Source organism: Elgaria multicarinata, chromosome 15, assembly GCF_023053635.1.
Source record: "Elgaria multicarinata webbii isolate HBS135686 ecotype San Diego chromosome 15, rElgMul1.1.pri, whole genome shotgun sequence".
Taxonomy (NCBI): domain Eukaryota; kingdom Metazoa; phylum Chordata; class Lepidosauria; order Squamata; family Anguidae; genus Elgaria; species Elgaria multicarinata.
Window position 1 is genome coordinate 17,424,048 of NC_086185.1, and position 12,213 is coordinate 17,436,260.

Here is a 12,213-nt window from a genome sequence, read left to right on the forward strand (position 1 = left end):
GGCCCTGACTTGTTCAGAACTTGTCTCTATCCATACCACCACTGCCAATGCTGCCTTACCTTTATTCATGTCAATCAGTTGTTTCTTCTTCTGCTGCCGTTCTAGTTTTTCACGTTCTGCTTTCTCTTTTGCAAGCTTGGCTCTCTTAATCTTCTCCTCCATCTCTTTTCGCTTGTTGTTTTCCTTCAGTGCCTCCTGCATTACGAATGTGAAACACAGGAATCCTCCATTACTTATGCACAACAAATTGAAGGAACCTTGTTTGTGTACAGGCTTGACTTGTATTTTTAGTTGCCTGGAGAAAAATTCATGTCACCTCTGAAAGAACTGGGTGAATAACCACTTTCTTAAAAATAAAATAAAATAAATCCTGCATCTTTCAGCTTGATACATTTTGACATACGAACTAGGCTAGGCCAGCAACTCCAGATAGCTGGAAATTAAATAAATATCTATGTTATAAAATTATTAAAGAATGACTTCCCAAGCAAGTGAAGAAGCCCCCTTTCAAGTTCGGATAAACTTAAGCATTAAGTTCTGAATTACACTGTGCCCAATTAACTAGCAGAAACTTGGATATTAATCTACTTTGGCAGGTCTCTAATGGAAACAAAATGACATACAAACCTTAGAATAAGTTCATCCTCTGAATCTCAACTGCTTTTAATGTAGAGACTTCGAAAGATCTTTACAACACAAACACCTTTCTTCAAAAAGCTCTTACATTTGATAAAATGTTAAGCCGACAGAAATGTTTGGTGTCTTTTCATAGGAGATCCTATTGACATCAGTCAGTTTACCTCCAGAATGTAATTAAAGGCAGAGTTCTATGACATCCACACCTGATGCTCATAAGCCTCCAAACTTGGAGACTTACAAGGATCCAGGGCACAGCAGGAACAATAATGGACACAATTTGTGTCTCTGCCACTCCTCTGCCATTGCATTTTTGCTAGCTCATCTAGCTCAGGCACTCTGGAGGGGGAAGGAAGGAGGCCAGAGAGGCCTGGGGATACAACACACCCCTCCTTACCTTGCCCACAGTGACGTCCCTTTACCCTGTCTCCAAAGTCACTGTTGTGACCTCGGAGAGGCAGCTGTGCAGTTCTCTCCAAAGAAGGGGGCAGGGAGCACTGTCTCCAACCTTGGATCTGGGAAATCCAAATATCCTATCGCCCCCTCAGACACTGTCTAGGGGTCACAGGTTCCCTCCCTGTCTTACAACATAAATAGTAATTAGAAATCAGAAGACAAGTAATAACCCTTGTAATGTCTATTGCGCACTACTGTGAAGAAATCCAAACTATAAGGACATCTATAAGCACCAGCTTCTCTGGTCACCAAACTCTGGGGCCATATGATGCTTTTCCTGAACTTGGATTTTCCATTTACACTTTGGGCATGAAACACTATTCTTCATTCCAGCACTGGAGACTACTGCAACATCCTCTTTCCTAAACAGAGTGGCTCCTGTCGTTCGTGCCTTTGTAACCTCAACACTGTGATTGCTGTATGTGCGGCTCCCTTGATGACTGTTAGAAAGTTGAGCAAATTCTGAACATAGCAGCTAGCCTGCAGTCACAACATTATCTAATTCATTTTAATGCTTTTTAATCCAGCAATCATCAAAGGCTTTTGTGTCAGCTAACAACCAATCAAAGCTATTAAACCACAAAAACAAACAAATGAAATGTTTTCCCCCTTCCCCCCACAAAACCTGAAAACAAAGGCTTGTTGCATCCAGTGGTTTTCGTCCTGTGCAGAAAAGAAACAACTGGATACAAGCCCAACCCCCCCATAAAACTTGTGAGTCTTTCATAGTTTAATAACGTGCTTTTAAATGGGTAATCATGCATCATAATTTTATCCTGATTGGGATCACCATTAATAACCCTAATATAACGAACAGGAAAAATTGGATCTACCTAACTTTTGTCTCCACAGTTAACGCACATACGTCAGTGTCAATAATTTAGCTAAAAATGTACACTGAAGATAGTAAATAATGTGGCAGATAACTTTGATAGAACAGTGTTGACATAGGTAACCCATGGTAACGCAGCAGGGTTCTAACAAGTAATTGATACATACTGTATACAAGATTATAAACAAACAAAGCAAAGTTCCTGACCACAATGGGCAGGGGAGAAGTAACTTTATTTAATTTATTTGAAGGGAGAGATAATTGTAGGCAGGTTGCTGATGTCTTGGTGGCTTTAAAAGAGGGTATAAAAAACAGCTCCATTACCTTACACTAAAATTAAAACTATGTGGTGCCTTATTATGTGGCACAACAACATATATTTTTCACAGGATTGTAGAACACTATCTTTACCACTGCTATCACTCAGTAGTTATACACACGGTGCACCTTTGGAAACTAGATCAAAAGAACGCTAGTCATGAAATATGAACACCAGTAAAAGCTAACAATTTCTTTGGCGTCTGAGTGGGGCGCTTTCATGTAGTACCATATCTTGGGACACATGCTTTCATAGGCCAAAGTACCTTCTCATCATGTTATTTTCATAACTAAAATTTCCAGAGACCATGATATACATTAAAAAAAAAAAAGCAAACCTACAAGGACTCACAAAGTTTGTGAAGCAGGGAATCTAAAGCAGACTGGCACAACAGAAAAAGAGTGGATGAAGATTCACTGTGTATTCAAATGTTTGCATTCCTTTTAGCCTTGCTTGCTAGTAATTAAGTCTCTCTTCCACCTCCTCTCAACTCTGCCTGCTTGACCCTGTGGCGGACTCTAGGATCTGTCAATTCTGATGCTCCTTCCCTCTCCAACTGAGACGGAGTTCCCAGGGATGGGGGGGAGGGGAAGATGATCTCTAAGCCTGGGAATCCTGTTTGATAAGCTCCTGGGAAGATTCCTCCTTGACTCCTGGAGAGTCTTGGAGGATTTCCTCCAACACTTCCTGTCTTGGCTGGCATTCTTCTTCAGCCTCTAAGTCCGATTCGGCATCCACACCAAGGAGACCGGGCCTGATCCTGACACTATTCATACTTAAAATTTATAAAAAAAATCAGAAACTCTTGCATTGATCTCCAGTTACCACGCAGTTACAAGCACACATTTTCAAGGGTAACTATTCAGAGAGCTTCCTTCCCACTTTAATGAATTGAAAATTCTACTTCTACAGGAATTCTATTAGTGCAGTCAAGCACACAGGGAGGGTTGGACACAATTAAATTTCTGAGCTCTTCCAAATAGCAGTTGGTTGCAATTTTAATAATTCAGGTTGCTCTTATATCGTGTCCAGTGAACTGATCTCAAGATTCATTGGTAAAGAACTTTTTGTGTGTGGCACCTGGCAACCAACCCACTTCAACAACTTTGTCGTTGCACTGGAGTTTTTCTTTCTTTCTTTACAATCTTCCCTCGCTTTTCATAACTGCTTCATGCCTTTGCAAATTCTATCTCCCAAAACTTCTGTAGGCTTCTGTTATGTAGGAAGGCTCACTCTGAAGCAAAACACTGTTTAAAAAATGTTGCAAGACAAGCTGGCCATGTCTGCTCATTTGTCAAAGGGGTTTTTGGTTGTCTTGTCCAGCACAACTCAGAAAGACTTACAGTCTTTGCTGCTGCTCCTGCTGTGGCTGATTTATCTATTCTCAGCCTGACACACTATAGAAAAAGTAAGGCTTTTCTAGGAAAAACACACACTCCAGAACACAACATGGTGCCAACTATAAAATAAGCCAATTAAACAAAATAAAGCAGATGAAACGAAGTCTAGCAAACACATGTCAAATAATTTAGATCAATTGCCCCTATGCATGCCTATTATTGTGGTTGTTGTTGTTGTTTCTATACTGCCCCATAGCTGAAGCTGTCTGGGCAGTTTACAAAGATTAAAACATTTAACATTAAAAATCCATATACAAAATTTAAAACCATAGAAGAATAAAAATAGACAACATATAAAGACAATATACATATTAAAACAATTTTTCATATTATTATTATTTATTTATTTATTTATATAGCACCATCTATGTACATGGTGCTGTACAGAGTAAAACAGTAAATAGCAAGACCCTGCCGCATAGGCTTACATTCTATTAAAATCATAGTAAAGAAATAAGGAGGGGAAGAGAATGCAAACAGGCACTGGGTAGGGTAAACAGGCACAGGGTAGGGTAAAACTAACAGTATAAAGTCCAAACAGCATCAAGTTTTAAAAGCTTTAGGAAAAAGAAAAGTTTTTAGCTGAGCTTTAAAAGCTGCGATTGAACTTGTGGATCTCAGATGTTCTGGAAGAGTGTTCCAGGCGTAAGGGGCAGCAGAAGAAAATGGACGAAGCCGAGCAAGGGAAGTAGAGACCCTTGGGCAGGCGAGAAACATGGCGTCAGAGGAGCGAAGAGCACGAGTGGGGCAATAGTGTGAGATGAGAGAGGAGAGATAGGAAGGAGCTAGACCGTGAACAACAGTAAATATAAATGTTACAATGTCTTTGAGTACTTGGTAAAGTACCTGAAAGTCAAGGACTCCCATTAATTTTGATGGCATATGAATTGAATCTTCCTTGATGAAATGGGTTTGAATTTACCTTATAAAATAGCTATGAGAACAAATTTACAGGGGGTTGAAGACTAGTATCAGGATTCAGAATGTGCATATAAAACCAATAAAAATGCTAAGGTTTTCCTTTAAAAAAAATATCCAGATTACCTATTTATCTGCCTATTTCATTCAAATTATTCTTTTTTCTCTAAGGGCAAGAGGCAATGAAGATGAATGTTTTGGTTAATATGAATATTTATTCTTTAATATAATGTAACTTGATGATACTTAAGTGTTTTCTTCAAAATAGGGTTATATTTTCTACTGACTGAAGTTAAATCTTTAATGAATACATTCAACTCCTAATCATTTTCCAGCAGAAAAAACCCCCTCATAAATTAGATAACATTCTTCTAGTATCTTTGGGAAATACTGCTAATATGGAAGCTTCAAAATCAGATACTCATCAGAATTCCTCATGGAAGAGGTTTTAATTTAGGTTTGTTCTGAGATGCTAGTTCTGAATGGGCAAGGAGTTAATGTACAACATATTAAGGGCCAGAGTTACCAATTCCTAACCAGTTCTTCACCTATGTTATCCCGTTATGTCTTTTACATCCTTGGACTGAATTACATATTCAAATAACTTCTTTTTTCAATGACAAGCAAAACAAATGAACAAATGAACAAAAAAACCCCACACAAAGTGGTATCCAAAGCAGCAGGCAAGCTATGTGCTTCCCAGTAGGTGGGTGTGAAAAAAAGAGACAAATCCTGTTTACACTGAGCCTTGTGACTTATGCAGAAGCATCAAGTTTGACATGGAACTTCTGAAAGATGTCATAAAGGATTATGATTCCTGGCAAGCCAAGCTATTGTGATAAATTCAGTAGGGAAATGAGCTTCACTAACTGGCAGATAACTGTTAATGCAGCAGCAATATGGCAAAGCAATAAAGCAGAGGTTGTCAAACTGTAATGAGCTAAATATGGACTTTAAACACACACACACACACACACACTTACTTACACCAAGCATGTTTGGTCTTTGCATGGTTGTTTCTGAAATTCATTAGAACAAACAACCACTCAGATCATTAAATGAAAGGCACACAAACAGAATATGGAAGCGGACTATCCTTAAATGCTATCAACATTATTTCAACACAAAACAATACCATTCATTAAACATATGTAATCAGCCCATAAGTGGTAAGAGTGGCAAATTAGAATGAGCACCTGAGTACTTAAAAAATAATAGCTTTCACTTTCCATTAGAGACAACATTTGAAGAGGGGAGACAACCTATGTTAACATTTAAGCTGTTTAAAGATTTTGAAGAAATTGCAACTTAGAAGTATTTTAGGTTGTTGTTATTTAGTTTTATTTATTTAAAAGAAAAGCCGGGGGGGGGGGGGACTCTTTCCTAAAGAGCACAGATGCTGGAATCATGCCAGGTCAACAAGTTGGAAGATTAATTAGGATTCCATATTTTTAGGTTTACTTTTAAAATCTAGCCCAAAGACAGTAATGATCAAAAGTGATGGCTACCATCCCCTCCATCCTTCAAGTGGCTTCATTGAAGATTCTTCAAAGATAGTTACTTGTGCCTTATCTAGATTCTAGAAGGACCTCCGACTTCAAACAGTTTTCAAGGAACACATGGAAAAATTCTCCAGTGTCGTGTACTTGTCCCTAAAACCCCTGTTAGTTGCTGATGGAATTATTTAAAAAATTATATCTACCATACAACTTGGAACTATTGAGGAAAGAAAGTGACAAAGTCAAGTAATACTCTTATCAAAAAGTTACCTCACTGTAGTGAAAGCTAAGGAGATCTGAGAGAAAACAGAAGAGAAAGGGAATTGCTAATGCAACAGATTCATTAACAGACGTTAAGTATCAGTGACTAACCAAAGTACCTATTCTATTCATAAGAAATGTTTGCAACACATATAATGCTTATGTGATTATCTATTTTTGAAAGAATGAATCCAAAACATCCTAGTTTAGTCCCTTTCAAGTACTCTCCATTTAGTTTTGGTGTGTTTGCAAAATTATACTGCTTTTATCTGTTTCTTCGTGGCCAACTTTAGCTTTTCGTGATGATAGGAATCCTTATTTTCATAATGTGTTTAATGGACTCCCTTCACACAAAGCCACAACTGCAAACCACAGGTCTCTGGGTCTCCACCTTCAGGCAGTAACCTTTAAAGCCCTGGGGGATATCGCCACTGCCAAATTCCACTGCTGTGATTAGAGATGATATGCAAGTAAGATTTTCATTGCTGTAAGAAAAAAATACACACCTCACTTTGCTAATAGAAAGCTCATACTGTGTGCTAGCCCCACCCATCCCTCAGATTTTATCTACATTTGTTTTAAGAGATGCTTGCCTTTTTTTTCCTGAAGCTTCTTTTGAAAACTGTCACTGGAGGATTTGTAACATTAACTTTGACAACTTAGACAAGCCTCACTAACAAGGGATTTGGGAAGCTTAAAAATACACTGGATTGTGAGTGCTGTAGTGTTTTCCAATCATAAAAGTAATGCTTCAGACTTGATATCTTCCAGTAGGGAATTTTGGTGAAATGTGCCTCTCATTCTTAATCATTCCATTTTTATCATAACCACCTACTTAACGTAACATGACCTTGAGATCATATAATTTTCCAGAGACTCCTAAGTCTTCATAATTAAGCAAATTGTCTTTGTTGACTAGAGATGGGCAAATAAGTGATGTTTGACATCACTAGGATCCTCCAAACATTGTCCCACTGCTCATCTTGTGTCGGATTCCCATCCGTGTTACTTTCTCACCTTGCACAAATGGGAAACTTGCGCAAATTGAACAGTGAATGAATGGAAGATTTGCACAAATCTCCCCCACTTTTGAGGAAATTTCCTGATTCAGACTACTGAGGAAATCTGTGCAAATCGAACTTGGAATTGGGAATGAGATGAATGCAAACACATGTTCAATAATTTGCAAATATTTTCAGCGGACACGTGCTCATGCTTGCATTCAGAGCTCCCCATGTTTTGTGAGTTAAAACAAAATTCTTGTACATTCCTATTGTTGAGCAGAAATATAAATACACACACACACACACACACACACACATATATATATATATATATATATATATATATATATATATATATATATATATGCATGTTCAGTCCCTGACAGCTCCAGTTAAAAGGAACAGGAAGCAAAGCTGGGAGTAGACCTCTGCTTAGTACATTAGGCAACCCATTGCCAGTCAAAATAGACAGTACTGGGAGAGATAGGCGAATATTCTGACCTGGTATAAAGCAGCTTAGAGTGGATGGTGGGAGCCCATGTTGGGACACTCCTAAGTTTATAAATATTTTTAAGCTTCTCTGTCAGGCATAAGTGCTCAGAGCAACCATTACATTAACTCTGTTCCTTTGTAGCATGGTGGTTTTTCCCTGTGACTTCAGGCAGATACATCCACTGTCAGGAAAGGACAAGACAAATTCATTCACATTCAAAGCATACAAGATGGACATGACTATGTAGAAAACAGTGACATGAGACCTGCAGAAATAGACTGAGCACATGAACGGTTCCCTATAGAAGACAGGTGACATTAGGAATAAGAATGAGAGCCTGCAGAAAACTACAAATAGAATGCAGTAAGTTGAACAGACCAGTATTGTCTTCATTAAATAAAGAAGGAGAACAACCTAAGCTTATAACAAAATGCTTTTTTTTGTACAGTTAGATTCCTAAATTGTGATGTTGGCAAGCCATAAAGTTATATTATGAGAACTGCATTACAACGCTGACAATAATAACGGATTGACTGATATTAAAATTTATGAATGGTTTACTATTTAATTCGTCGGTAGCAAAAACGGCAAAACTTCATCCTGCAAAGTAACCCTAAAGCGAATCCTCCGTATGCTGACTGACTCACAATCAATGTCTGTTGTTGACATAAAACAGCAGCTTAGTTTTTGAACATCTTTCACAGAAGCCCATCTGTCTGCATTGCCAACTGAAAAACTAGCTATTTCAACTTGAATGTTTATTCTGCATGTAACTTTGGGATAAAAGGTGAGGGTTTTTTTTACTTCATCATATCCTGATGAAACATAGACTGGAATTTCTAGTGAAAAGAAATTAAACACCATCTTAATTACTGTGAAGTGCCCAGAGAGCTTCGGCTATTGGGTGGTATAAAAATGTAATAAATAAATAAATAAATAAATAAATTTAAATCTCTTTTTGTGTTTCTCATTCATGATTTCACCAAACTTTCGTATCTACCTTCCTTAGGTTTTCACTACATTTTACTTCTTTAATCAATTTATATACTGTTTGAGATTGTTTATATGATTATTTACTTATTTGACTTTCTTTGAATATTTACCAGGTTCGCTTGCAGCAATATTGCTGATTTATGTTTAAGCATACTTTTCTAATAGTTCTGCATAGTCCCACCCAACCACCTCCAACCCAACAAACACATATTTGGCTAAGTTTTTAAGCACACTTGGATATAATGTGTATGATGTTCATAACTACAGAACTCTCCTATAATCGTAGCAGTCTATCCTTCATTCAGGCTCTACTATTCCATGGGACTAAGCTCCATTCATTGTGCATGAACTTGCTAATATAGGGGGAGACCTGAAAAGAGAGGCAACTAGGAAGTTAAAGGAGTTGAAATTCAAGTATTTTATGATGTTGTATTTTATGGTGTTTGCATTTTTGTTGTTGTTAATAATAATAATAATAATAATAATAATAATAATAATAATAAATTTATTTGTTACCTGCCTCTCCCTCTGGATTGAGGTGGGTAACAAATTATTATTATTATTATTATTATTATTATTATTATTATTATTATTATTATTATTATTATTATTATCTAAATACCAATACTTGCTTTGGCTTCTATTCTTGAAAGAAGGAATCCCAAAACAACAATGAATATAGAAAGCTGGGCAGGGGGCACTCAGGTATATCTGACTATATCTAGTAACACACACAACATCATTATCTATGGAATGATGTCCCTTCTCAAGACAAATGTTGTCATTTCTCAAGCATGTAACCAGCCTGTGGTGATAAAATCTATACAGAAGACATAATTATACAGTCAGAGATTATTTGAGATATGTGAAAGTAATTCACAGAGATTACAAAGCAGTAAGAAGAAACAGAAGAAAACAAACAAGTCAGGTTCACAGAAGTAAATGCCCTTTCTAGGGTAGCAAGTATTTCTGTCCTGAAGGAAGGAAACCATTTTGATGGTAATCAATACCTGTAGCTGCTCACAAAGCAACCGAGAAAGGTCAGAGCCTGTACTATCTGCACAGGTTTCTTTGTAACTTCCTTTCTTCTTGATGCTTACCGATAATGTGATAATAACTTATTTATAAGGAAACATTTTGCTGGAAAATCATACGTGAAGAGGAACTGCAAGACCCAAAGGGATTTTTCTTGTTTTCAAGTCACTGGTAATGCTTTGATCAGAAGAATAGAAGTTAGTTTTCTTTTTCTTCAATCATTGATTGTTTGGGATTTTATTTTTTAAAACCTACAAAATCTTCCGTACATCATAATAACTTTTGAAACCCAGAATATGCCACTGGGAAACAAGTCAAACTTTCAACACATTTTATTTTTTTAGACCAGCTGGGAATGGTGGGGTATCTCTATAATCCTTTTGAAGATTGATCTATCTTTTTAGGCAACTTTTTATCAGCTTTTGAAGCCTTATTTCATTAAAACTAACATTTAAACCAAGATACTGTTGCAGAACATGTGGTCTCTGATATATATTTAACATTTACATTGGAAATAAGAATTAGAGATGTATGCATTTGTTTCAGACTTTTAAGATTTTTTTTAAAAAAAACTTGCTGGAAATAGCAAGTGAGATGCTATCCCTCCTACCCCACCTTTTAGAAACTAACACTACAATTAGGTTTGTTTAATGGCAACATAGAATATACTGGCTTCATACATTTATGATTTTATACATCTATCTATACCTATATTTACATAGCGCTCTCTTGCTCTCTTTGTGTGCGTGTGTGTAGAACACACACAATTACAGGCATTATATGAAGACTATGGCAACATGACTACAAAGTAACTGTGGGTTTATAGTTAGAAGAACAGATAGAAATGTGGCAAATTAGGTATTAAAACACAAAATACAGAGTCCTGATTTGAACAAAAGCCAACAGACCTTAACAAGGTAGTAGTGGTTGTTTTACAGTAGGAGGTCATTCTATACCATCTGCTATTCAAGCTTATAAAATCAAGTTTTTGGCTCAACCTACTTGGATGTCTAGTGGATTTCTCTTAACTGGAAAGGGTTCAAGCTCAGAAATATTTTGTGTCTACCACCTGCGTGGGTAATTTGGCAATATATTTACAGCTGGGTATATAATCAATTGAATGTAAGGACTCATCTACACCAAGCCGAATATTCCATTATGAAAGAAGTATATAAAAGGCAGGAGCCACACCAAGCAGGATATAGCGGTGTGAAAGTGGTATATGGCATGTGTCAAAGGGCCCTCATAGTGGTAAGTGCACTTCAATACCGTTATAAAGCAGTAGTGTGGCTCCTACCTTTTATATACCGCTTTCATAGTGGAATATCGTGCTTGGTGTAGATAAGCCCAAAAGCTCAGATAAATGCTCTGAAACAGTGCTTGTTGCACTTTCCACGGTTCCTCTAGTGAAATTCAGCTACTGTTCTTTGAATATGTCTAAATACTACAACTGAGATTTATTTCCAAGTTTATAAGAAAGGGCACCTTCACCATTTCTTCATGCCATTTTTATACATTATCTAAAGGGGAACTATATATGCTTTGCGTTATATTCTCTCAGAGATGATCCATCCAGCAGCCAGGAACAATATCCTGGGTTTTAATAAACCAAGCAGAACATGGTCCCTTTGAAAAGTGGACTGTAAAAGTACAAAGTACAAGGAACACTTTTAGCTCTGGGATAAGTGCAAATCATTTCTATGTGAATCACATCATAAAAGATCTGTGTAGACATTACTCATTAAATTATGTCCTGAATTTCAGGGATTTCCTCTCTGAAATCCAAATTGTTTGAGTCTTCACAAGATAAAGAATACACAGTACCATAAAGGAAACATGACACCTGGAACTGGCATGGGGAACATCACTGGGAGATGTCAGAAAAGGCATCAATCAATACCAAGGTAAATCTACTTCAACACTTAATTAATGTGCCACTTCCACAATGAATTTTGTTTCTTACTTGTATCTAATATTGTAAAATCTGCCCTGGCTTCCTAAGGCATTAGCACAGGCAGAATTTATCCTGTTTCTATATAGTTGTAAAGCGTAACTGAATTATTCATTCCACCTAGCACACCACAGATAACTGTACAATCCAGCTTCTATGGAGTAAGACGATAATAAACAAGTCACAGTCATAGCTTGCACATATGAAGAAAAGAGTGTCATCTGAGTTAAGTGACAGGAAATTATTTCTGTATGCTCCTTTATGATAAACCAGTTGGCCCTTAATTACCAGTCATAGCTATGCTTCTAATATGGTAACAACAAAATGGGAGAAAATACCAATGGATTGTAGTAGCAAGGTGGTAAGAAGAGTTAATTTATCTGGACTGCAGGTACATGTTACCTACTGACCAACAG

At 37.0% G+C, this 12,213-nt stretch overlaps 1 protein-coding gene across 1 annotated transcript in view; it reads right to left on the bottom strand.

Moving 5' to 3' along the window:
- DIAPH2 (diaphanous related formin 2) overlaps positions 1-12,213 on the bottom strand; it is a 327,319-nt gene that overhangs the window by 102,319 nt on the left and 212,787 nt on the right. Inside the window, exon 25 of the mRNA XM_063141950.1 lies at positions 60-195. Within this exon, the coding sequence (XP_062998020.1) occupies positions 60-195 (136 nt within the window). The remainder of the gene's footprint in view (positions 1-59; positions 196-12,213) is intronic.